Genomic DNA, 27,427 nt, shown 5'->3' with positions numbered 1-27,427 from the left:
TTACGCAGAGCCAAGCCATTACACGGAAGCCAATGCTGTACGGTACTTGAAAAGTTAATGTCGGTATCTTGTGAATAGTTACGTATATCAAGGAGTGTATACATTGTTGAATGTAATAATGATTCTGTGTGAATATGGTAAACTAATGCTAGCTTGTTTCAGGTGCAATCTACATGAGAAGGTAATAAATGATTCCCAAAATAAATCCAGGTCATAACAATAATAACATGGAGAGCCAAGGTGTGAGAGCGGGTTCCAGCCCAGGCAATGGCGTGGTTACGAGGAAGAATTACTAGACATGCGCTACCTCTACCCTGGTCTACTTGTCAGTAATCATCCATATATTCATAATGCCTTTTCATGGTTTTGTTACATTTCTTAGTAGCTATAATGTAAAATAGTAGTGTTAAGTCATGTCCTGAAGTAGTTCGTTGTGACGTGAGAATAAGTGCACAATAAGCGATTTGATATTGAATTATTTTGGCATGTAGCAATTTACATACGCGTTTGACGACATGGAGTTATTAATTTCACGGGACGGTATCATGTGCGTGAGTGATTATAGAAGGAAGTCGACTTCGTCGTTGTTTACATTATGTTGTATCGTAATTACTGAAAGGGTTACGAGCTTATGCGAGCATGTGTGACATATGTTAAGGTACAATCTAGGCATGTCTATTGTGATGTAAACGCTGGTAACGCACGAGTAATGGAGATGTGATTTGTTGCGAATAGTGAGATAGTGAACTTCGTGAATTCAAGGGCGAATCATTCTTCGAGTAATTGATCACAGCACGTTATTATTATTATTATTATTATTATTATTATTATTATTATTATTATTATTATTATTATTATTATTATTATTATTATTATTATTATTATTATTATTATTATTATTATGAGCAAGAAACTACGGCATATCGTGGTATTAGAGAATACATTGCGCAGGTAAGTGATACAATTAGTGTGGAGCTACGTGTGTTGATAATAATATGAGACGACATAATTTGAATATATGAGTAATGATGTTAGTGCCAAGTGAATATTAAGTGCCTGCAGTGTTGATAGTTATGGTGATAATTAATAATTCAGTGCGGTGTGATATCGTGATATGCTAACGAAACTTGTGATGGGCTTATGTATGCTTAAATGATTTTATAGTGAAATGTGCTGTGGAATGAAAGTCATGAGATTAATTTGAGATGTAGTAGTGAAAGTTCACCATGTAATTCGTCACGAAGAGCGTACCATTTAGATGTGTTGTGTTTACTGTGGAATCAAACAATGTTAGTGGATATGTATGTTACATATGTAAGTGTATGCTGAGATTGTAATGCTGATGATTACTAACTGCGAGGCTATGTTGAGTAGTATGATTCGATCTATTGTCACGACATTATGAATACCGTATTCGAGATTCACGTTCCGTTATTATGATTTTGGCCGGTACGGTAGCGAAATACTTGCGGCATACAGGGAACTGACCACACACATGGCTACGAGGATGCGTACCATGATATCTGTTAGGTTAGGCGTAGCAATTCATGGACATAGTAATTAATAATATGTAGTGTAGATATCATGTGATGTTTTGATTTGATATGGGAGTGTAAATATTTCTTGTTGATATATGTGTTGTTTCCTCATCATTCACATCATTCATTAGTGCTAGGTTAAAATGATCCTCGAAGGCATGTGTGAGGATATATGTGCAATTATTGTTACGTTAAGGCGAGCATCCTCAGGACAACATAATTTGAATAGAATATAGTAGTGATCATTTAATTTCAGTTAGGTTAGCCAACCCATGAAAAGACATTATTGGCTGGACCCATTCGACGTAAATAAATGTAAAACCTCTTAAAAATGTATTCCAAGCATAATGTAAAATATGGCACAAAAATATCAAAGACAATGCAATTAAGTTAAGAATATTATCAAATAAGTTGCTTCATCCAGATATAACATGCACAATGAGATCTCGAAATGGTTATCAATCTCAAGGTTAATGTTAATTAATGGGTATTGTGAACGTGTGTTCGTATTCACAACTAGCTTTTGGAAAATGAGAATCACATAAAACAAATATCACTGCATTATGTTGTGGTAGAGACAGATCAATGATTGGTTTCGATTGCAATGGTTTCATGTGTTGGACGGTCAAATGCACGCTTTGGTTTCGTCTTAGCTTAGATAGGGATATTTTAATGAATAAATTGAATCCAGTCCAGAATATCTTAATTCTTTCATTAGTAATTAGCTGTAAACAATATTGCCTGTAAATTAAATCCCAACCTCATGGTCACAATAGATTATAAGACAGTTCCAACTTAGAAACAAAGTCAGTTGTGTTGTATGCGCCGCACGAGTCATGATAATAAGGAGTATAGGCAAGATATCGACGAATTTGAACCATATTATGTAGGCGCGTCATGGCATCGGGGAGATACTCCACAAACTAGACCCGAAAAATCTGGTCGCCCGATAGGATTCCAAATTCGACTGTCCACAACCGACGCGATTTACCACCATTAGAGTTCAGGAAGTTGAACCATCAAAGTTACGCACCAATACAGACACATTAGCTAGCCGAGGTACCGCGACTCTCTGACATAGTCCCCATAACGAGAAGAACCCGTCAAGACCCTGAGTGCAGAGGCTCATCCAGGGGGGCGCGCAACACAACGGTGGGGCACGGCGACGCGCGTGATGTTGTATGTGAACGCCCAACGGTAGGGCTCGATCACGATAGCAGATACCCAGATGTTGCAATGTTTCTTTACTTTTACGGGAAATTCCAAATACTAGTTTTCAAATCTGTAATATGTTACCTGTCTGAGATAATTTGCTAGTATAGTCTTTTTAAACATCACCCCGTTTGTGACTTCTGTTCACTCCCTATTCATCGGATTATCCAAAAAACAAAAGTACGTGTTTCTTTATTTTCAAAGGAGATTCAAAATACCAAATTTCATGTCTGTAACATCTTCAGTTTTTGAGATATGTCTCCTCATAAAAGGTGTTCAACTAGGGTTACCAGTTGTCCGTATTTACCAGGACATGCTCTTATTTGTAGCGTCTGTCCTGGCGTCCGAATTTTCGTCTAATAATATTAAAATGAAAGTTTTCCAACTGGAAACCCGTTTTCGTTAACTTAGACTCGCTTATTCTATAATCTTTGACTTTAGCTGCAGCTTGAACTTTTTAAATGTCGTCTTGTCTTGTCTTCGTAATTTGATGGGCTTCGCGTGACAGCGGTGTACCCAGTCACAGATCCTATAATAACACTGAAAGTATGGAGTAGGCGAAAACGCAAGAGATAAAATTAAAAGGGAGGGTAAGAATGCAACTACTACTAATCTACAACACACAGGAGTAACACAAGGACACAAGGTACAAAGCTTCACGCCAGAGCGACCTGTACTTGGCGACTTTCTACCACACGCACATGACCAGGTCAACACATAGGGAAGGGACAAAGGGACATAAATTAAAGGAAAGTGTTGGTGTCGAAAAGTAAATTCGATAAAGCTACTACCGTAGAGTGCGTGGGATTGAGTATCCAACATGACAATTGAGTAGGTAATGCGAATTGTTTCCGGAAGAAACGGCTGTAACCATTTTAGTCGACTAACTTCGAACAACGGACACTGAAATGTATGATTAATTGTACCAACCGAAGTACGACATTTACAGAGGTTAGACTCAACCAACTTCATTCGAAATAGTTGATCAGGCGTGCACATATGATTTAGCCGCAAACGGATAATAGTAGTAATGTGACGTCTAGTATAATAATGTTTAGTAAACCACGGAGAGTGCGGAACGTTCGGAAGGATCGTAAACAAACTCCGTCCTGTACGACATGAGGGGTGGCTCCACTTATCCTGCCATAACTGTCTTATCTTTTGTCAGCAACCGCTCTAAGAATCAGTGAAGGGTAACGCCAAATGGTACACAACACCCTGACCTTGAGCTGCCGCCTGAGCCAAGGCATCACCCTGTTCATTACCCGTGATATTTGGAATGACCTGGAATCCAAAGTAAGGTAATCCTTTTACCTAACTGGTGTAAATCGAAATAGATTTTACGAAGATTTTGCATATACCAATTGGACCGGAAACTGGAATTATTGAAGGCTTGGAGCACACTCAGGGAATCGGATGCAATGTAGGCACTATCTAGAGGCGAATATTTGATGTATGATAAGGCTTGATGGATTGCAAAAGCCTACGCCGTAAAAATAGCTGCCTTCGGTGGGAGTGAAAATTGTTTTGAAATGTGTAAATCGGATGAGAAAAAGGCAGCCCCTACTCCTGGAGGGGTGAGAATTTTGGATACATCAGTATAGAATATTGGTGAAAGGGAAAGAACATCCTGGGACATAGCTAGACGGACATATTTTCTAGCACCTTGTGTCCGAGCCGGGCCAAAATGTTGAGATCCACTGAAGGCTGGTAAAATAAGAGAAGGGACATAAGAGTTTGCTTGAAAGGGAAGAATGTAATTCGCTGTGGACGGGGTACGAATAATAGAAGTGCGAAGGGAACTAAAGTAATAATAAGCCCAGGCAAGTGCTGGGTGATGGCATAGTGGGGTACCTCTATCTTGATAGTAACGTACTAGTAATGATAATTTAGGGAGGATTGGATGGGAGGTAAGAGAGAGAGAGAGAGAGAGAGAGAGAGAGTCCTTAGAATAAACTTGGAGGCAAGCAATTTTCTCCGCAGATGCAAGGGGAATTCCGTGGCCTCGACCAATGTTGCATTGTTGGGGGACGATTGCAGAGCCCCAATACAAAGTTTAATAAATTGTACCTGAAGCGAATCCAATTGAGCAAGCTTTTGCTTGGCCGCCGTGCCAATGAACCCCGAGCCATAATCCAAGGTTGAACGAATAATATTGCGATATAGCAGTAGCATAGTACTGGGGTCCGATCCCCAAGATCGCTGTCGTAGGGCAAAAAATAGAGTTTTCTTGGAAGAGACTTTCCCACAAGATATTTAACGTGAGCGTGCCATAGTAATTTCATGTCGAGGTAAATACCTAGATATTTAGTCGACTGGACGATCGGGATCGAAAAACCTTGAAATCGTATTGGCGGGTGATCTGTACGCTGGGACCAAGAGAAAAGAACCGTTCGACATTTATCTTAAGCCACTTCTAATTGATGATCGTGAAGCCAAGTAGCAAAATCAAAAATTGTCTTATGTAATGACGTGTAAATAGCTTCAAGTGATGGGAGACTAAGATATATCACTAGATCATCGGCGAATTGTATCATGCGCGCACTGCGGGTTATAATTTTCTCTACGGACATCGAATAAAGTGTAAATAAAATAGGACTGAGAATGTCTCCTTGAGGGAGGCCCGTAGACGTCATACGTGCCTGAATATGAGGAAGATGTTTTAATTGAAGCGTTCTGTGCATCAGCATGTTCAAGAGAAGATTAACGAAAACGGGCGGGAAGTTATAATGGAGCAATTTTTGGAATAGCACTTGGAGGTCAATATTATTATAAGCGCCACGTAAATCAAAAAAGATAGCCAGTAAGGGTTCTTCCCGACAGCGTGCGAGGTTGATGTCAGTTACCAAGAGGTTAATGGCATCAGTGGCAGAACGAACCGGTAAGAAGGCAAATTGATATTTGGACAGCAAATTATAAAAGTCTAGAGATCATTTTAGTCGTTCAAGAAGAATTTTTTTGGAAAATCTTTCGAAGGCATTGTCCCAGGTACATGCCCCTATAACTGTCGTGAAGTACAGGGTTTTTCCCTGGTTTCAGCAGGGGGACCAAATAAAAATCGTTCCACGAGCAACGGACTTGAGCCGACTTGAGGCAACGATTGAATATCTGCAGTAATTTCTGGCGAGCTAAAGGGGGAAGTTGCTTTAATACTGAATACGAGATATCATCCCGTCCAGGGTCGAAGTATGGGATGTATTGAGGGCCAGATTTAATTCTTTGATATCAAGTGGGATAATGAGCGATGAGAATTTATTGGAGCTAGGAGGAAGAGAGAAACTATAATGTGGGACTACAAAATCCGCAGTAAGTTGTTGAAAGAAGTGTAAAAGAGCCTCCATGCTGAAGTGTACAGTAGATGGAGTACTAATAACACGTTTGGTTAGGCCGGCAACTGCTCGCCAAATATGTTTGGACGATGACTGTCTATTTAGAGAGGAAATGAAGGCTTTCCAAGCCAGGCATCGTTTGTCATTAAATACCTTTTTAGTTTGGGCAACCAGTACTTTATAGTGTAAGTACGCTTGGAACGTTCCAAAACGGCGAAAGGAGCGAGTGCTGCCTTCCGTTTTACTATTAAAGCCGCACACTCAGTATCCCACCAGCGAGCATAATGAATAATTTTGGGTCGGAAATGTGGCTGTTTCGGACGGTATAGATCTTAATATTCAGTGAGAATTGATGTGAAGGTATCATAGGGCATCTGTCGACCGTCAAATGCAGATAACTTTTGAGACAAAAACTGTTGAAACTGGAGTTTATTGAAGGGGAATATGCGCCTACTCACTTTAAGCAGGGGAGGTGCGGCTGGTTGACTGTCAGCAAACCCAATAAAGATGGGGAAATGATCACTCGAATGAGTGTCCTTGACTACCTCCCATTCGATTCTGTGTGCCAGATCGCTAGTATAGATGGTTAAATCGACAGTAGTCTTATTTACAAGAGGAGACGTCACTCGAGTAGGTGAGCCGTCATTCCAAATGCGTAAATGTTATAAGGCCGCTATTTTAGCTATTTTGTTCCCTTTAGGACACGAGACCTCGCATCCCCAGCTCTGATGGTGCCCGTTAAGATCGCCCCCGAGGATAAAGGGGTGCGGAAGTTGCGAGAAAAAATTTGCCCAATTCGAATATATGCCTTAGATTTTCGGTGGACAATGGATAGAAATAAAATGTATGTTATCAACCACAGTGGCGACCACCTGTGTGCCCTGTATTCTATAATGCAAAGGTGTCGAAGAGAATTGTAGTTTGTTAGATACCAAAATACGAGCCCCATCGTAACCATAGTTGTTATGGCGAATACAAGTATAGTTTGGTATGTGAAATTGTTTGGCTGGAGCCAACCAAGTTTCACTAATAAAAATTACATGAGGGTGATATGAATCAATCGTTAAAAATAGTTCGTGTCTCTTATGTACGACACTACGTGCGTTCCACTGTAGAATTATCATGAGGGGAAACAGAGAGTGCTAATGAATTGAGCAGTGCCAGTACTTCCTCCTGCATAGTTAGGAGCAGTTTTGACCATTTAGAATCGTTTTCCGCTGCTTTAACATAAGCAGATATTTTATCTGAAATAGCTGTAATTGTGGCAGTTATCGGGGTCGAGTCCCGGACTCGTGCTTGGGACGAATGATCATTAGGATCAACCCGCCTGGGAGGAACCTGTATGCTCTTCCCAGAGACAGAAGGCATGGAAGGTATTGCACTCGTGGAAGAGGAAGGCATGTGTAAGATAGCACGATGGCCCTGTACGTCGTAACCTGGTGTACGATCATGTCGAGGCGGAGGCGATGTAACAACCGCCGTGAATTTTCTTTTTCGGGACGGCGGTGGTTGGAACTGGAGAAGTTCGCTGGAGAGGAGAAAATTGTTGGAGGGACAAGAGTGGGCCGAATCGATTTTCTATGGGTGTGAAAAAATACTCGGAGTTTAAAGTAGGGACTTCCATAGCCTGTTTTCTCTTCAATTCTTGTTGGCGTTTGTGTTCGGGGCAGTGAAGGGACTCCACTGAATGTTCCCCAGAACAGTTTATACATTGTCTACGAGAATCCGTACATTCTTGGGTTTCGTGATTGAGGGCGCAATTGGCACATCTAGGGTTTTGAGCTCTGCAATTTTTCCTTGTATGGCCATAGCACTGACATTTACAACAAATAGTAGGTTGAAACACAAAGGGTTCAACAGGAGTTCGAACCCTATAAATCGAAATAAAGGAAGGTAGCGTCTGGCTACGAAAAGTTAACTTGATGGTCCCTGTTGGAATATAAGTGACTTTCTGTCCTGCATGGAGCGCCTGTTCATCCGCTGAGCTCCGACTATAGGTACGGACGTGTCAGCGAAATTGCAGATTTCATCTTCGGTCAAATCCCTATCTACCCTCGGATCACGCCAACCTTAAAGAGAGACGCCGAGGGAATAAAAGCTTGTAGATGCTTTTCCTTTAAAATAGGATTAGTTAGGAACTGATTGGCCTGGGTTCGGGTCTGAAATTCAATTTGTATTCGGTGTCTACCTCTACGAGAGATTAGGGAAACACCCTCAAGTTTACGGTCATAATTTTTTTCCAAGAACCATTAGATGTATATTTCCCAATTTTCTGCTGGAGTCAACGGCTTCCACAAAAACTATATATGTACCAGTATGACGGGCATCGTATGTCTGCACTTCAGATTTTTGAACAGAGGAACCGGTATTAGGAGGGAGAGCAGAATTATGTTTCGGTAGGGTTTTATCATTAAGCACAATAGTGTCCTCCATATGTATTTCTCGACTGTCAACTACCACAGGCTCCTCCTCCATACTATCTCCCCCACTTGACTCCGCCGTAAGGCCAGGAGTGAGGTAGGAAATCAACACACATAACAATCACGAAACTCTCTCACCATTCCCAGTTAAGAGAGAGAAATAATTAAACACCACACCAAGTCCGAAAACGACTTTCACACCACGCACAGTAAAACGCTAGCGCCTAGAAACACACGTCTACTCACCACCGCTAACCAGCGCGATCTTGGAAATTTTTAAATTCCTGTAATCTTTGTCTAGTATATTATCGCTGGTCGAAGTCGATGGTCGAAGTTGGCGATAGCATACGGAAACGGAAGCTAAAGACAAATAATTTTCTTCTATATTGCTGCTTAGTTGTGTCACAATCCTTGTGATCTACTCTACAATATCTGTTGTGATCTGTTGGTACGTTAAATGTATCATGGAGAAAAGAAAGTGTAAGTCACTGCTGAATTGGAGAAAATATATAATTAGTGCTTCAAAAAGGGCCGCACCGACGAAGAAGCCATGTGTCTAGTATGTAAACCAGGAACATACGTTTCTGTGACTAATCGTGGAGCTATGGATTTAGAAAGTCACATTACAACGGGCAAACATACAACTAATGTTCAAAGTGCATCAACTTCAACTTCAAATAATGTGTTGACATTTTTCAAAAAGAACACATCACTAAACGAAAATGCGATTGCTGCAGAGGGAGTTCTTATGTACCACACTGCTATTCATCATGGGAGCTACAAAACTATGGATTGTATGTCTAAGATTCCATCTAAATTATTTCCTGATTCTGAAAGAGGGGAAAATATTCACTGACCTCGTACAAAGTCTGAGGTCACTGTCAATAATGTACTTGGACCTCACTGTGTAGAAAGTGCCATTAAACAAGTCAAAGACTTACATTGCTGTTTGCACGGATGACAGCAATCATGGGAATATAAAATCGTTTCCTGTGCTCATGCAGTATTTCGACTACAGGAATGGAGGGCTGCAAGCAAAGTTAATTGACCTGCACAGTTTTAGCAATGAAAAAGCTGCAACAATCTCTTCAGTGGTTTTCTATGTCCTGCAACAAAATGGAATTTCGGAGAAGTGCATTGCTTTTGGAGGAGATAACTGTAATACGAATTTTCGTGGCCTAAAAATAAGAGGAGATAATAATGTATTTCCTAACCTCAAATTTCAGCTTAATGAGACCTTGATTGGAGTAGGCTGCCCAGCACACGTGTTGCATAATTGTGTTCAACATGGAGTTGATTTATTTTCGAACGACGTTGAAAGCATTATGTTAAAAGTGTTCAACTACTTTTCTACATTCACCATAAGGAATGAAGAGCTAGAAACTTCTTGTGAATTTGTTGATGTGAATTACAAATCCCTATTGGTTGTCACTTTTTCCAGCTGTTGAAAGGATGCTTGAACTGTATCCAGCACTTCGGTCTTATTTTCTATCTGTAGATAACCCGCCAACAATTTTGAACAAGTTCTTCACCAATAAGTTAATTGAAATATATTTCATATTTTGCCAGTCTTTAATGTCAGTCTTTCAAGAGAACATTCTTCATGTTGAAAAGGAGAATAATTCCATTATTGAAGTGAAACAGGCACTTGAAGAAACTGTTGGCATTTTACAAGCTCGTTTTTCAAATAATTTTGTTCCTATGAAAGTGGAAGAAATGATGAAAGCTTTGAAGGAGGAAGGGTTGCAGGAAGACAGTGATTCCTTTATGAAAGAAGCCCATGATGTATATAATGCATTCTTGGAGTACCTTGGAAAATGGTTACAACCACTTGAAGAATTCAGTACTTTTAAATGGATGACCTTAACTTCAGATTTCAACTGGACTGACCTTGAAGATACTGTTAAATATCTTAGTGCTAAAAGTGTGTACACATTGATAATGTTAGATTATTTGACCAATTGTAAATCTTCAAAAGTATGTTGAAGTGCAAAAGCAGAATTAAAAATTTCTTGAAGGAACCAGTCCATAAAAAATGAGCTGGTTTTCTAAATAGTACCAATATTACATGTTTTTCCGAGCTACTGAAATTTGCAGAAGTGTATTTTGCAATTCCTGCACACAATGCCTACGTAATTCTTCAATAAATGCATAGTGGACCGAAGAAAGAAATAGGTTGAGTGTTGACACTGTGAAATGGTTGATGTTATGAAATTTAACATGAAAGACTTCACTTGTTTCGTGTTTTATGACTATTTAAAAGACAATAAGGAGTTTCTCAATAAAATAAGTAGCATTGATAAGTACAATCAACATGAGTAAGGTGTCAGTGACATTCCTGCTTTCGAGTCTTCACTTGTGGCCAAGCAATATGAATAAGGTACGCTAAATAAATTGTTTAAGCAATTAAGCAATTTTAATGCTGTCCTGGTTTTGTCCTGCTTTCCGAACTCAAAAGTCCTGCTTTCGAGGCGTTGTCATCTGGTAACCCTATGTTCAACCCCTTTTCCCCCCATTTTTCACCACCTTTATGGGATTTTCCGAAAGCAAAATAATACGCGTTCCTTTATTTTTAAAGGAGATTCCAAATATCGATGTGCATGTCTTTAAACTGTTCAGTTTTGAGATATAGGTACACTAATTTTAAAAATTCATCCCCCTTTTCACACTCTTAGCGAGGGAATACCCAAAAATCCTCCCTTAGCGAGCACCTACATTGTAATATGGATGTATCCCCAAAATTTCATTTCTTTATGTCCAGTAGTTTTGGCTCGGCGATGATGAGTCAGTCAGTCAGTCAGTCAGTCAGTCAGTCAGTCAGTCGGTCGGTCGGTCGGTCGGTCGGTCGGTCGGTCGGTCAGTCTGTCAGTCAGTCAGTCAGACGGTCGGTCGGTCGGTCAGTCAGTCAGTCAGTCAGGACAAGTTATTATGTATATTTATCTATTTTGGAGTTACCCCAGAAAGTAGCTCCTGTTTGATAGAGCAACAAGTTTCAAGCATGATGGCTGAGTATATGATGAATCTAAAAACTGTGTTGATCTAAGAAGAAAAGAAATGAAAACAAATTATACAGATGGAAATGAACAATAAGTGCACAACATAGCGAGGTTGCGGACCTCCTAGTCTAGCATTCATAAAGATGACTACAGTATATTAACACCGGGCGAGTTGGCCTTGCGATTAGAGGCGCGCGGCTGTGAGCTTGCACCCGGGAGATACTGGGTTCGAATCCCACTGGCGGCAGTCCTGAAGATGGTTTTCCGTGGTTTCCCATTTTTACACCACGCAAATGCTGGTGCTGTACCATAATTAAGGCCACAGCCGCTACCTTCCAACTCTTAGCCCTTTCCTATCCCATCGTCGCCGTAAGACCTATCTGTGTTAGTGCGACGTAAAGCCACCAGCAAAAAAAAAAAAAAAAAAGAAAAAAGAAAAAGAGAGAGAAGAAGAGAGTAAATGGCTAGAATTATACATGGCTTCCAATTTTTTTTAAATTTTGAGTTTCTATGAGGAATGTTTGAATGGGGTATGCATTTACAAAGAAGCATACCGTACTTAAAGGCAGGTAAGGAAATATAGCTTACTAATTATAAAATAACCTGTTAATATAAGAGTATGAAAATACAGAGTCATTAACGAATATATTTTGTTGGCGAGACCTAGTGTTAACAGTGCACTATGTGTTCTGGTATGAGCTAGAACAAGTCTGTTACATTCATTGACCTGTCTTATCCTTGACTTTAACAATATTAAAGTGACTGAGATATGTGCGATGCCAATAATGTCATTCCTTATGCAACCAGCCAGTTATAAATGGTGTGAAAATGTCACTCGCGGTCATCTGGTGCGTGAATTTCAGTGGGCTTGGCAGACTGATATGTAATAGCAACTTCCAGCTTGATCAAGAAAGCAACAGGAAACTACCCCATTACTTTATGTTATACTAGCTGATGTACCCGTGCTTCGCTATGGAATTCTACACTGTACACAGAATTCTAGGTTAGGTAGTGTACACGTTGTAAGATAGTAATAAATTGCATAGCTCTTAACGTTACCCTAGAAACGCGACGGGGAAGTGACAAAACGTCTTTTTATGTGAAGACTGGGAAGTGAACCTCTGCCATTATTCCGTTAACTGTTCACACTGATCAATCCAATCAGCGCGTCAGAGTAGGGATCGAATAGCTGGAATACTACGACGAACCAGCGTGTTAGGTACCAGCAGTATCAGAAAATGTATGAACGAGAGGAATGGTACGGTATGCTAGAGAAGAAAGTTATCTAACTGCCCTGCTATTTCCCTCCACTATTCAGGCAGGCTGTTGTACTCGGTACGCAGAAGTAATCCCATCTATCGGAGATGAGTGGCAATATTAGAGACAATGAACATCACAAATCCTCAACAATCAGTGGTCAACGTAATGTTATTGTTGATCAATTTTATGAGCTTTCGATAAAACATAAATGATCGGAAAATGTATTCCCTATAAATTATGTAGTACTTTTCGATAGGACCGATAACATAGGTATTTAAGAATTAAATTTTAGGCGCCTTTCCCTAAACTAACATTTTATCCAGGGTAGGCTTATAGCTTAGACTGTAGTTTCTTGTTCTCTGACTCTATATACCGATTTTCATTAAATTCTGTTCACCCATTTTCTCATGGCTCAGCGTTGATATGGACTTAGCAACAAAAATACATATTAATGAATATCTCTGTTATCATAGCAGGCGCGATAAAAATGTATAAGACACACCGGTAAATGATTGGAAATTTAATTCTATATAACTTTACTTGTGCAGTATTTATCGATGGGACCATTAATAACAGAAATATTGGAGAATTAAATTTTAGGGCTTCCTCTAAACTACCATTTCGCTCAGCGTGAATAAAATGATTTATACCCTAGGTTGTAGTGGCTCATTCCTCGGCTTCACATACCGATTTTCATTAAATTCTCTTCAGTCGTTTTCTCATGATACGTGTACAGACAGACAGACAGACAGACAGACAGACAGACAGACAGACAGACAGACAGACAGACAGACAGACAGACAGACAGACAGACAGACAGACAGACAGACAGACAGACAGACAGACAGACAGACAGACAGACAGACAGACAGACAGACATTACGGAAAAGGAAAAAGTGCATTACCTTGTTAGTGTGGAAACGACCGATAGAGATATAGCATTCTTTTTGAATTCTGAGCAATGTACAGACAAAACTCTTATTTTATATTATATAGATTATTTTGGGGATGTTGGGTCGTGCAATAATTATTACTATATGCTGACGCGTTTCAAACCTGCAACTAGGATTGTCTTCAGAGCATAACAAAGATGAATGAAAACTGTAAATGGCCATTGTCACTCCATAGTAACTAGACTCAAGATAGAAAAGACCCTGTTAGAAATGTAGTTCATTCCAAGGCCTCGTTATTCATTTCCCTAGTATACCTCTTCAGTGATACCTGTGCCATCTATGAGAGCTGTTAGTGAAACAATTGAGGATCCAACCAGCCTTCCGGCCGAATACTCAACATACATTACACACATTACCTGCATGTTGTAAATAATGACAATCTTTTGGACCCACCACTAAAGTAAATGTACTAGCTCCCACCACAGTATTCATCAAAGGAAAGAATTTAGAATGTTTTCTAGCCTGTCAGCTGCATTATGGTTGGGTTTGTGTCTCCTTGCATTAGGTAAAACTGTGTTTCTTCCAGTCTTTATAATTGATGTGCTTATTAACTGTTCTCTTTAGATCCATTCTGCATTTCAGCTTAACTCTTCATGCTTCATGTTGTTAGTTTTGATTCATTTACATCAGATCCAAATTTAATTTTGTACTTTTAAAATTTCTCTTTTAAAGCGATTGCCATTTAGGTCTCAATTCTGATAATTTTTTTTCAAAGACTATGGGATGTTCTTTAGAAACATCTATGAATCTTGCTTCTGATTCAACCTCAAGTTTTCTTCTGACATTCTGACATTTGAAACTTTCATTGCAATCTTACCATATTCTTTATTTTTGTTACCCTCAAATTGTACCAGCGGTTTGTCTGTATACTATCTGTGCAAACTGCAAGGTTGTGATAAGCAGAGTTAACTCCTACTGTGCCGTGGAGAAAAATCTCTACACTCATCAACATTTTTTATTGATGCGAAATGGAAATATTGTTCTTTCAACAGAGTAGACTCTTTTTTTGTTCTGGACAATTTTCTTCTGAGATTTTGCTCTGTTTTACTGATATCACTTGTTGAAACAATACACTAATTGGAGGCTGAATAATTTTGCAGAAAACTTACAGGTCTGGACGATTATAAACACAGTGCGCTGCAGTGAGTACATGCCGTTTGGTAATGAGAGATGCCCCACAGAGAAAACGGGGAGCTTTGTTATAGCTCCTATCTGGAGCCTTGTAGCCCAGTGCAACCATCCAAGGCCATGCCCCTGTAACAAATCGTAAGACTGGATCATGAGACTGCATGAGAAGTAAATAAACATTTACTTTAAAACCTGTTTAATTGAGTTTTCTTCCTCAATAGGGCACATGTCTGAAACTGTTAATTAGTAATTTATTTAAATAATTATTAGTGATGTAGCCTTCAGAACTAAACTAGATAGCTTGGGGCATATTCTCAACTAGAATACTGCCCTCCTTAGATCCTATGACTTCCTGTTAAGTCTTCAGCCCGAAGGCAGGTTGGATCCTCAACTAGTACCACTAAAGGTTGTGCGGTTACTGTATATGGAAATGAATGGTGGTGCCATAATGAGGTGTACAAAGCCATGATGAGGAGTGAGACAGTTTTCCATTTCTTTCATCATTGGAACAGAAAGTGATATGGCAGCACGACTGGTCCTTTTATAACATCCATTTGCACTAGTTGTTACTCATACATCTGTATCTTTTACCTGAAATGCAGTGTTTCCTCCTCTTCAAGATAAAAATCTTTATTGGTTCTCTCTATTCAACTTACCATATAGACAAACAATTAATTCAGAGATTATTGTTCTGAATCCCGGCGGTTACCATGACTAGCCTGAATGTGTTCTGCCCGTGGATTTTTTTCAGACATACCGGTACAGTATCCAGTAAAATGGGAACAACTTATGGGTCCACCTTTTCAATACAAAACAATGTTATAATGGTTGAATTACAACATTTTAATTAGTAATTAGGACTAGTTTCAACACCAATTTCTGAGTCATCTTCAGCAGAAAATTGAGAACAGACATATACACATACATGTATATAAATGACCATACAAGGCACGCACTATAACAATGTACCTCTATGTTTAAAATGATTAAAATGGGCTACGAGGTAAAATGAGTGAACATGAACTGGGAGATTTGACAACACTGAGTTAAAAATGTTAACATTATTCTATAACAACACATAACATTTTAAAATAGTTTTCTTATTGAAATAATTAAGAACTTGAAGTTAGAATTTCCATCACAAAATGTTCAATGGACGATTTTTTCATTTATAAGTATGAGATTCTTCAATCTTGAGTTAGAAGCATGATATTCATTCTTATAACGAAACATAACTCTTTAAAACCTGTTTGCTGCGAGTCTAATGGGAATTTGGGGTTCCGGATTCGACTTTGCGTTGCCAATTATTAATACGAGGGTCGAGTCATAAGTCATGGCAACTATTTTTGTTCTCGAGAACAGGAGACAACACGGAAAATCTAAGATATGCATTTGGAAATATAGGGCAGGTTCTTATGCATAGTGCCTGAAGACAAATTGTGACTTCAGGAGATTCTTGTAGGGAAGAGACAGAACACAGGCCATTGGTAAACATTATTTAATTAGGGCATAGACAGCAAATACACAAGACTACATACAAAGGACATGTCACCACTGGTTACAGACTGATCGATCACCATTATCCGTACATCTTTTTGCATGGACACTGCACGGCCTGGGCGAGGCAAATCGGCAGTTCATACTCAACCCCGTTTGAACGTCTCCACCCACCTCGCCACTGTTCTACAGAGCATGGCATGCACACCTAATGCTTCCCGCAGCTCTGCATGGCATCGGCGTGCATTTCTGCCGCGCAGAACTGCTATTTTAATATACGATTGTTGCTCCTGCTTGTTGACTTCCATTTTGTGACGCTCTCACTCACACACTGAAATTGGGGGCATGCTTAGTCCCACACTGTTGTTTAAATACACCATCTAGTGGCATCATACGCAAGTGCATACCGTACATTTCCAAATGCATATCTTATATTTTCCGTGTTGTCCCCTGTTCGCGAGAAAAAAAATGTTGTCATGACTTATGACTCGACCTACGTATAAGAAAGAGGCTTATGTAACTTTTTTAGGAGTATGGTGTGTATCTTCTTTAGATGAAAGATCAGATGGGTCCTTTCGGCTGAAATTGCAGTATTAGAATAAGATGAGGTGTTCTTTTCCAAACTCGGGGGTTGTGCTGTAACTTGTGATTTGAAGTTTGTTAATGTTATGTATGTAAGGTGGATGCCATATTATTATGTGCCAGGGTCCTATAAGGAATTCGTAGTTCAATACGGGACCTCTGGCGATGTGTGCTGTGGCGTGCGGAGAAGAAACTGAATGTTATGATGCGCCGGGTCGCGGAAGCACTTTTTTTTCTTTCCTTTATCGGCTTTTGTAATGATTAGTTGGTTGTCCTTTACCTTCTTTTCGAGATTAAGAATATTCTTTCTTTCTATGAAAGAGTCATTATTTTTGTTTGGATTGGGGACCGTTTTACTGTTTTTGGAAAGGAATATTTTGTTTAATTGTTTTTTCACATCTGCTCTGAGTTCATCCTGAAAGTCGTATGGCATTTTGCCTATAGCCAAGTCTGATTCAATAACTAGTTTTGAGGCTGTGTTGGCAGAGTTAAAGCAAGGCTAATTGTGCTTTGGGCCTTTTGAAAGAATTATTTTATCATCTTTGTCCAAGTTCGTGTTGGAATGATTGATAACCAGTAGATAGAAGTGTTCTAAAAGATCTTTAGTGGGTCTTGGAATAATGTAAGTTTTACGCAGATTTAGGACGTTGCTTTGTTTCGAGTTCCTTCTCTAATGTTGCCTGTTTTTTAGACAGTATGTTAGATAATTTGACTTGGACTTGTTCTTGGAAGATGTTCCATTGATATTCTGTGATTAAAACTGCAGTTTCGAGGTGAGCCTCATACAAGCGGTAATTTAAAAACGATTTTTTCTTATAAATAAATTTAAATTCATTTCTTAGCCAAAGTTTGTTTGTTTTGAGTTGAACATTATGCCGATGGGCAGGAACAAAGTTTTGATTTATTACGCTTTAAAAAAGTGCTTCGACTGTCTTTGGATCCTGCAGTAGGTAGTTGTGTAGCTCCTGGTCCCTCAGTGGTTTTTCTTATACTTTTCTTCAAACTAAACTGCTTCATCATCTTTCAAAAACTCATCTCATCTCATATCTTATCAAATTCGAATGTTTTCTGGGGTGCAACGTTAACAGTTGTAACTTTTTGTGAATACCAATAAATAATAATTAAATATCATAACTAAAATATATAAATAAATAAAATTACCGGTATATAAAAACTTAATATTACTCAAAAACTTCATAAAATACTTGAAATAAATTAAATTAATAAAAATAATTAATCGAAATGTCCGTAGTATGGGCGCCAGAGTTCACCAGAATGAATCCTTCGAATTTAGATAGAGCATGATAATTCTTTATTTCCCAGGGCGTGTACATAATGCTGCGTACTGGTACATCTGCTTCAGGCCTTACCTAACATTCTGAAAACGACTAAATAGGTAGGAACTGCACCTAGGTTCATTAATAACTCCACTGATTCTAAAATATCTAACTATATTCTCAATAAAATCCGTGCATGAGCACCTCATCAACACACCAAAATACACTTATAATACACAAACAAAAGGTTGCTGGAAGACTCCATATTTACAACAACAACAATGAAAATAGTGGGAATACGAAAGCGAGAACTAAGCCACCATTTGTAGTTAGTTCGTTGAACAATGTACATATATGTATATACGAACCCTTCACTGTCTCTGTATCAACACAACTTGCCGATTCTCAGAATCAGCACTTATAAAATCACACAGATACTGTACCTCGTAATAACTGTGTTCACAGAATTTAACACTGTTTTGAAGATATATATATTTGAGCAACGCACTCTTGTCGTTCCTGAGTATAAATTATGGAAAGTCTGAGATAGCTTTCACCAACATATAATTCGAAGCCGCCACAAGTGCTACAATACTAAGTTGTATGTCAGTCACTTTTCCACAAACATAAAATACTACATTCCACAGACAAGACTACGTTCCAGTCCAGTATATAGCAACAGCGTCACTCCAGCACCGCATATCCAGTTTCACTCCCGTATGGTGTTAGCACCACTTCCTTCCTGTACAGTATGTCCGCACTCCTTCTTTCCCGTACCGTGTGTATGCACCACTTCATTCCTCTACAGTCTGCCCAGTTCCCTTCCGTTGTGATGTCGAAGTTTATATAGACCTCCGCTTCCCCCTTCCTCTCACATGATACGTCTGGATTGGTCCTTGCCAGCCAATCATGAGTGTCTCCTCTAGTCAAGACCATGTCGTGAATCTCTTCCAGTGTCCCAAGGCAATAACACATTCTGGGGTGTTTCACATGAGTCATAGAACTTTCCTAGTACAACAAAAAGCTTATCTCATCAGACCTGGATATATACATGACTCATAGAACTTCCCGATGACAACGACAAGTACATCTAATCAAACACTGTGGTAGACACATGATTCATCCAAATTACCAGAGTTATTAAAGCAATGTTTTCCCAGCCGTAGTTCAAAACAAATTACTCATACTACATATATGGAGATCTCCCAGCTTACAAATATAAATGACAAAATATACAAATAATAATAATAATAATAATAATAATAATAATAATAATAATAATCGAATACTGACAATAATATCTCTCACTTCTACATATAGTGCGACGGTGTGATATATGTACTATCACACAGTGTCACTAAACTTCGATAGAAACTTGATTGCAGGAGGTGGCTCGTGAGGTAGTGCCGGTTGCCATGGCACCACCAATGTAATAAAGAGTATGAGGTTCTAGAGTTGGGTCATTCATGAACTAACTAGTTCATTTGAACTGGTACGAGTTCGTTCAAATATTTTGAACGGGTCGTTCCCGCGAGCATACAACATGTTAGAGGACGAAGACCTAAGCAAGCACCATCTATTGTAAAATGTACGAACTAGCTCGCGTCTCGTTCATTTGAACGACTTCGTTCATTGAACGAAGTGCCGCGAGAGCTGTTTTCATGAAGACAGCACAAATGAACTACTTCGTTCATTTGAACTACCTCGCACATAAATGGCCAATGGCGTGCCGTGTTAATGATCATATGACAGCACATCTCCTCTCACACTTCTCAACAGGCGGCGGCGCTGTGCATTTGGTACTTGTTTTCTGTTCGTGCTAGGAGCTCCGAAAGACGACAATCAAATTCCAAGTTCGCAGAATGTCGTACTTGCCTGCTATTCCCCGGACAACCTTTTGAGCAGACTAAAGCGGAAGTGAGTGTATAGACCAGGGGATGGCGCGGGCGACAGGGGCAGCGCTTACGGTGTTGTCGTACGGCAGGTGAGGGGGAAAGGGGGTGCGCTACTCAGAGCGAGTTTTGGCAATGGTGCAGTCAATGCGGAGCTGCCATACTTACTCACTCAGTGGATGTCCTGAACACGTGTGCTTCGCTTTTACAAAAACAGTGCATATGCGTATTGTGTGCTAATTCATAATTCTTGTAGTCTCTTGTACGTTTGTTCTTACTCGTTATTGGATATTATTGTGCGATGGATCCGAACAGAAATTCACCAGAATGTTATCAGTTGAAGAAGAAACGCAAGATTTTTACTTCCGGCGAGAGAAATATGACTCTGTCTGTTTATAAGCATTTCCGAGCGAATAGTATTGACGGCGGAATTAGTTTACCTCGTGTGCTGACCCCGGTTCTGATTCTGACTTGGGTGTGCAGCCACTCGATAGTGACACAGATTAATTACTGCGGCACAAGGTAAGCTAACACTGAAACCTCCTGCATGATAATAATAATAATAATAATAATAATAATAATAATAATAATAATAATAATAATAATAATAATAATAATAGTTTTATAAAAATATATTTGTAATAACTAATTTATTGAAATTGTACTGGACAAAGCGGAGGTGGGACAGGTTTTTGCCTGGATCCCCAACTTCCTCAGTCAGTTCCAAGTTAATTCCAGTACGAGTAGGCCCATATATAATCCTCACTTCTCTCCCTTTTTCATAAATCGCTCGTGAGTAGCAACTCATTTCAATCAGAAATCAGGCCATATATTTAGATAATAATAGTGAATAATAAATAATAAAATATTATATATATACTGTATATTGATAATAATAATAATAATAATAATAATAATAATAATAATAATAATAATATGTCGTAATACTTTTATAGTCCGCCTCTGTGGTGTAGTGGTTAGCGTGATTAGCTGCCACCCCCGGAGGTCCGGGTTCGATTCCCGGCTCTGCCACGAAATTTGAAAAATGGTACGAGGGCTGTAACGGGGTCCACCCAGCCTCGGAAGGTCAACTGAGTAGAGGTGGGTTCGATTCCCACCTCAGCCATCCTCGAAGTGGTTTTCCGTGGTTTCCCACTTCTCCTCCAGGCAAATGGCGGGATGGTACCTCACTTAAGACCACGGCCGCTTCCTTCCCTCTTCCTTGTCTGTCCCATCCAATCTTCCCATCTCTCCAAAAGGCCCCTGTTCAGCATACCAAGAGAGGCCGCCTGGGCGAGGTACTGGTCATTCTCCCCGGTTGTATCCCCTACCCAAAGTCTGAAACTCCAGAACACTGTCCTTGAGGCGGTAGAGGTGAGATCCCTCGCTGAGTCCGAGGGAAAAGCCAACCCTGGAGGGTAAACAGATTAAGAAGAAAAAGAATATTTTTATAAAAATATATTTGTAATAGCTAATTTATTGAAATTGTACTGTGAAATTGTAGTTAGTACATTAAAATTGTGAAAGCCTCCGTGGCTCAGGTGGCAGCGCGTCGGTCTCTCAACGCTGGGTTCCGTGGTTCAAATCCCGGTCACTCCATGTGAGATTTGTGCTGGACAAAACGGAGGCGGGACAGGTTTTTCTCCGGGTACTCCGGTTTTCCCTGTCATCTTTCATTCCAGCATCACTCTCCAGTATCATTTAATTTCATCTGTCAGTCATTAATCATTGCCCCAGAGGAGTGAAACAGGCTTCGGCAGCCGGCTCAATTCCTGTCCTCGCCGCAAGATGGGGCTTCATTTATTCCATCCCTGACCCGGCCATTGACTGGAAAACAGATTGTAGGTTTTCACATTTAAAATCTAATTCAGTAAATTAATTGTTTAAAATTGTAAGCCGTTAAAAAACTGTATGGGATTCTAACACGCATACGTTTATGTATTAATTATTTTAAATTCATTCGATGTTCAATCCGTGAGCTGTGCTGTATTATAGTGGTGGAATACAACTTTGAATCGCGCGCCGGGTCATTTGGCAACCACGGCGAGTGTGACGAGACAATGACGTCACTTCCGCTTTAGTCTGCTCAAAAGGTGGTCCGGAGAATAGCTATAACTGAGCTCATGTTTGTTCGAGTCCGGTCTTATGCAAGATACTGTCCACAATACACACAATGGGGTGATAAGGTCGCTCGTTTACCTCTTTAAACATTGCGAAAAAAACGTGTTTAGAGTCTGGCACTTACGTACTGTAAGCGTTCTACAATACACGACAGCTGTGGGAATTATATACGGGCATCACTCAGTCTACAGTATATGATCGGACCGCAATCTCTACTGGTCGACAGTCTTACGTCTACATATCAGAAAGTTTCTGAAAGTTATGCGACGAGTCCTTCACCGCCGCCATCACATGCGCGATCACGTTCGCCCAGGTCGCCACCAAAGGACATGGAAACTACTCAAGTAAAACAACTTCGTCGTTTATCGGAGTCTCGTTCGGGAAGTCCTGATGGAGAAAGGAAAATAATTTGTCCGACGCAATCCCCGATACAACGTTCTCCAGGCTCTGTCGAAACCTCACCGGGATCTAATGCTCGTCTGGAATCTTCTGGAACGTACCTTGGGATCCATTTGCTGGGCCCTGGACCATCGACCGCCCACCTACTGCCCAACCTGCTGGACCAACCTGCACCGTACATGTGCAGGCATGCTCAGGCGGCGCAAAACCCAGCAATACCCCCTAATATTCGCCACCGCAGTATTGTTACTCCATCGCTCCAGCCTACTGTTCAACCGCCTTTCTATCTGATAAAGCTTACAAATCTGGACATCACCAAGGCCAACGTCAGGTGCATCTATCAACTAATTGCAAAATTCACGCCAAATCTTCAGGATTATAAACTGGAAATCCAACGGACGAGGGATAGTTATAATCTTAAAACCTGCCAACCATTTTACCATCGCTTCACGAGTATCATCGGAGCTCATCAACTAGGACCACATGCACGGGCCACTAATCTCACCACACAGCGTCCAGCACAACGTCCTGCACCGCCCACCCGACCAGCACCAATTATATCTGTGGTTGCTTATGGAGTCGACCGAGACTACTCCGACGATGAGGTGGCTGCTCAACTCCAACTCGAGGGCTACCACATCTACCGAGTCATCCGTATTCGGAATGCTCAAGGAGCCACTTCATTGGTTCGCATTCTATCACGCGACGTTTCGATGCTCGACGCCCTGATCCGCGACGGCGCCATGATCTACGCCCGGCGCCATCGGGTGGAACCCTCCAGAACATCACCACCTCAGAAGATCCGCTGCGGGACGTGCCAGAGGTTCGAGCACGCCCCAGGGACACCGTGTGTTCATCCGGAGGTATGTGCCATCTGTTCACGTGAGGAGCATCCTACTCATGCTTGTCCCAATAAGTCGAATCAAAAGTGTGTTAATTGTAATAAAAAACATTCTGCTTTCAGTTATAAGTGTCGTTCCAAACCTGCTCCTGAACCTGCTCACCCTCAAACCGTTGTCCCTGTTCAGTCTCAAGACCTCCCTACCCCTGTCTCTTCCTCCTCCCTCCTCTCCCTGAGTTCTGAGAACATCATTCGTTTTATTACGATGGTGTTACAGAACGTCCTCCCCTTCCATCGCCCACACATCCTAAATCAGATCAAGCTAGCGGCTCGATTGATTTTGAACACCAATGTCGACGTGACGTACTCGGGGAATAAGATGCATTTCGCATTTTTCCCCTAAGTACTGTTCACTTTATGCGTTTGCGTATTGAAGCTTTACTATGCTAACATAAGATCTCTTAAGTCCAATCGGCCGCTGCTGGACACCTCACTTTCCGTGTATGCCTCGGATATTTTTGTTCAGAATGAGACATTTCTGACGCCGGCCCAAATGCCTCAATTTCCCCTGTTTACTTTCTATCGCGCTGATCGTCCCCCAAGGTCGTGGTGGCGTGGCTATCGGCGTCAGACGGGATCTTACTATTATTCAGCATTACTTTCACTTCCCTACTAATTTCTCTGAATATCTAATACTGGAAGTAATCACTCCTCTGAAAACTATCACGGTAGCTACTATTTACATACCGTCTAATCCTGTCATTCCCTCTGATTTTATTAAATACATAGACGCTAAATTCTCTGAATATATTATAGTTGCAGATCTTAATGTTACTTCCTATACCCCCACTCAAATCTCAGAGCTCACTAATTTATGTACGTCTCTCCGGGGCATGCGCTTCCATTTTCCTTTCCACACCCTCCCAGCTAATAATTCCACCCCTGATGCCCTCCTTCTTTCTCCATCCCTTGCCACATCCATCACCATCCAACAGCTCGTTTCTATAGGTAGCGATCACGCCCTAGCCCTTCTCACCTTTCCTAGTATCCTTCCACGTCAGACCTTGCCCCTCCTCGCCCTCCTCCTACTCGTCGTTTCAATCACACTAATTGGAATGCTTATCGCACTACTCTCACTAACTTACTCAGTGATGCTGTACCGCCTACTAATATTCCCACTCTATTCGCCCTAATTTCTAAAATAGAGCGAGCTATCCTTACCGCTGATTCTCTTCATATTCCTCGTCACTCCTACCATCCCTCCAAACCTCCTATACCCCCCAAGCTCTCCGTTTATTGCAGCTAGCTCAGGACTACTTTACTGCATATTAGTGGTGGGGACGGAGCGAGTAGAACTGTAGAGTAACTCGGTTCTTCAGGTTTACGTGACGTTACAGCGGAGCACCGATTCAACTCGAATACTCCGTATAGCGCTGCGGGTGCTGCAGTAAACCTTCGAGCCAGGCTACACTCACAACACCACTGTGCTGTTGTTCAGACTCCAGACTGAGACGTCCGTTCTATTTGTGTTTCCTTATAATATATATCTTTGTTTAAAGTTGTTGCGCTATATTTTCTACCGATGTGTGTAATAAGAAAGGAGCAATAATGCCATGACAGTCCTCCCAAGCATGGCAGTATATTACTAGCAGTCTAGGTAGAAAATCCGCTACTTGTAAAATTTGCAATCAAATCTATTGTACAGGCGGAGGAACGTCAAATTTATGGAATCACATAAAACGGGCGCATCGTAAGGACATGGTACAAATACAGTTGCACATCGTGAAAGTAAGTCCATTCCTAGTTTGGATGAGACAGTGCAGGAAAAAAAAAAAAAAGTTGCATAGGAGTTTGGCTACTTTTATATGCGAAGACATGCAGTCACTGAGCGTTGTAAGAGGACAGAGCCAGACCTGTAGCTTAGATCCTTTACATACATACATTCATTCATACATTATCATTATAGACTGTTATGCCTTTCAGCGTTCAGTCTGCAAGCCTCTGTGAATTTACTAAACGTCGCCACAATCCTCGATTTGCAACTAGTGTTGTGGCCTCATTTAGTTCTATACCTCTTATCTTTAAATCGTTAGAAACCGAGTCTAACCATCGTCGCCTTGGTCTCCCTCTACTTCTCTTACCCTCCATAGCAAAGTCCATTATTCTCCTAGGTAACCTATCCTCCTCCATTCGCCTCACATGACCCCACCACCGAAGCCGGTTTATGCGTACAGCTTCATCCATCGAGTTCATTCTTAAATTAGCCTTTATCTCCTCATTCCGAGTACCCTCCTGCCATTGTTCCCACCTGTTTGTACCAGCAATCATTCTTGATACTTTCATGTCTGTTACTTCTAACTTATGAATAAGATATCCTGAGTCCACCCAGCTTTCGCTCCCGTAAAGCAAAGTTGGTCTGAAAACAGACCGATGTAAAGATAGTTTCGTCTGGGAGCTGACTTCCTTCTTACATAATACTGTTGATCGCAGCTGCGAGCTCACTGCATTAGCTTTACGACACCTTGATTCAATCTCACTTACTATATTACTATCCTGGGAGAACACACAACCTAAATACTTGAAATTATCGACCTGTTCTAGCTTTGTATCACCAATCTGACATTCAATTCTGTTGAATTTCTTACCTATTGACATCAATTTAGTCTTCGAGAGGCCAGACTGCTTACTACATTTCCACCTAACTGAATCCCTCCCTGCCATTTTATACCTTTCAGCAGATGATCCATGTAAAGTACAAACAGCAAAGGTGAAAGATTACAGCCTTGTCTAACCCCTGTAAGTACCCTGAACCAAGAACTCATTCTACCATCAATTCTCACCGAAGCCCAATTGTCAACATAAATGCCTTTGATTGCTTTTAATAATCTGCCTTTAATTCCATAGTCCCCCAGTATGGCGAACATCTTTTCTCTCGGTACCCTGTCATATGCTTTCTCTAGATCTACGAAACATAAACACAACTGCCTATTCCTCTCATAGCATTTTTCAATTACCTGACGCATACTAAAAATCTGATCCTGACAGCCTCTCTGTGGTCTGAAACCACACTGATTTTCATCCAGCTTCCGCTCAACGACTGATCGCACCCTCCCTTCCAAGATGCCAGTGAATAATTTGCCTGGTATACTAATCAATGAGATACTTCGATAGTTGTTGCAATCCTTCCTGTTCCCTTGCTTATAGATAGGTGCGATTACTGCTTTCGCCCAATCTGAAGGTACCTTACCAACACTCCATGCTAATTTTACTACTCTATGAAGCCATTTCATCCCTGCCTTCCAACTATACTTCACCATTTCAGGTCTAATTTCATCTATTCCTGCTGCCTTATGACAATGGAGTTTATTTACCATCCTTTCCACTTCCTCAAGCATAATTTCACCAACATCATTTTCCTCCTCCCCATGAGCTTGGCTGTTTGCAACACCACCAGGATGATTTCCTTTTACATTGAGAAGATGTTCAAAATATTCCCTCCACCTCTCCAGTGATTCCCTGGGATCTATTATGAGTTCACCTGAATTACTCAAAACACAGTTCATTTCCTTTTTCCCTCACTTCCTAAGATTCTTTATTACTGTCCAGAAAGTTTTCCCTGCTGCTTGACCTAGCCTTTCCAGGTTGTTACCAAAATCTTCCCATGACTTCTTTTTGGATTCAACAACTATTTGTTTCGCTCTGTTTCTTTCATCTACATACAACTCTCTGTCTGCCTCGGCCCTTGTTTGGAGCATTTCTGATAACCCTTCTTTTTACGTTTACAAACTGCTCTCACTTCATCATTCCACCAAGATGTTCGCCTTTTCCCATCTTTACACACAGTTGTTCCTAGGCATTTCCTTGCTGTTTCTACTACAGCATCCCTGTATGCCACCCATTCACTTTCTATATCCTGTACCTGCTTACTGTCTACTGTTCGAAACTTCTCACTAATCATATCCATGTACTTCTATCTAATTTC

At 40.6% G+C, this 27,427-nt stretch overlaps 1 protein-coding gene across 1 annotated transcript in view; it reads right to left on the bottom strand.

The window, feature by feature from the left end:
- The window catches only part of LOC136858384 (venom protease), a 342,725-nt gene that overhangs the window by 72,242 nt on the left and 243,056 nt on the right, over nucleotides 1-27,427 (bottom strand). The window contains exon 4 of the mRNA XM_068225542.1: nucleotides 14,818-14,962. Coding sequence (XP_068081643.1) covers nucleotides 14,818-14,962 — 145 coding nt within the window. The remainder of the gene's footprint in view (nucleotides 1-14,817; nucleotides 14,963-27,427) is intronic.

Source organism: Anabrus simplex, chromosome 1, assembly GCF_040414725.1.
Source record: "Anabrus simplex isolate iqAnaSimp1 chromosome 1, ASM4041472v1, whole genome shotgun sequence".
NCBI lineage: Eukaryota > Metazoa > Arthropoda > Insecta > Orthoptera > Tettigoniidae > Anabrus > Anabrus simplex.
This window is presented reverse-complemented; position numbering and strand designations above follow the sequence as displayed.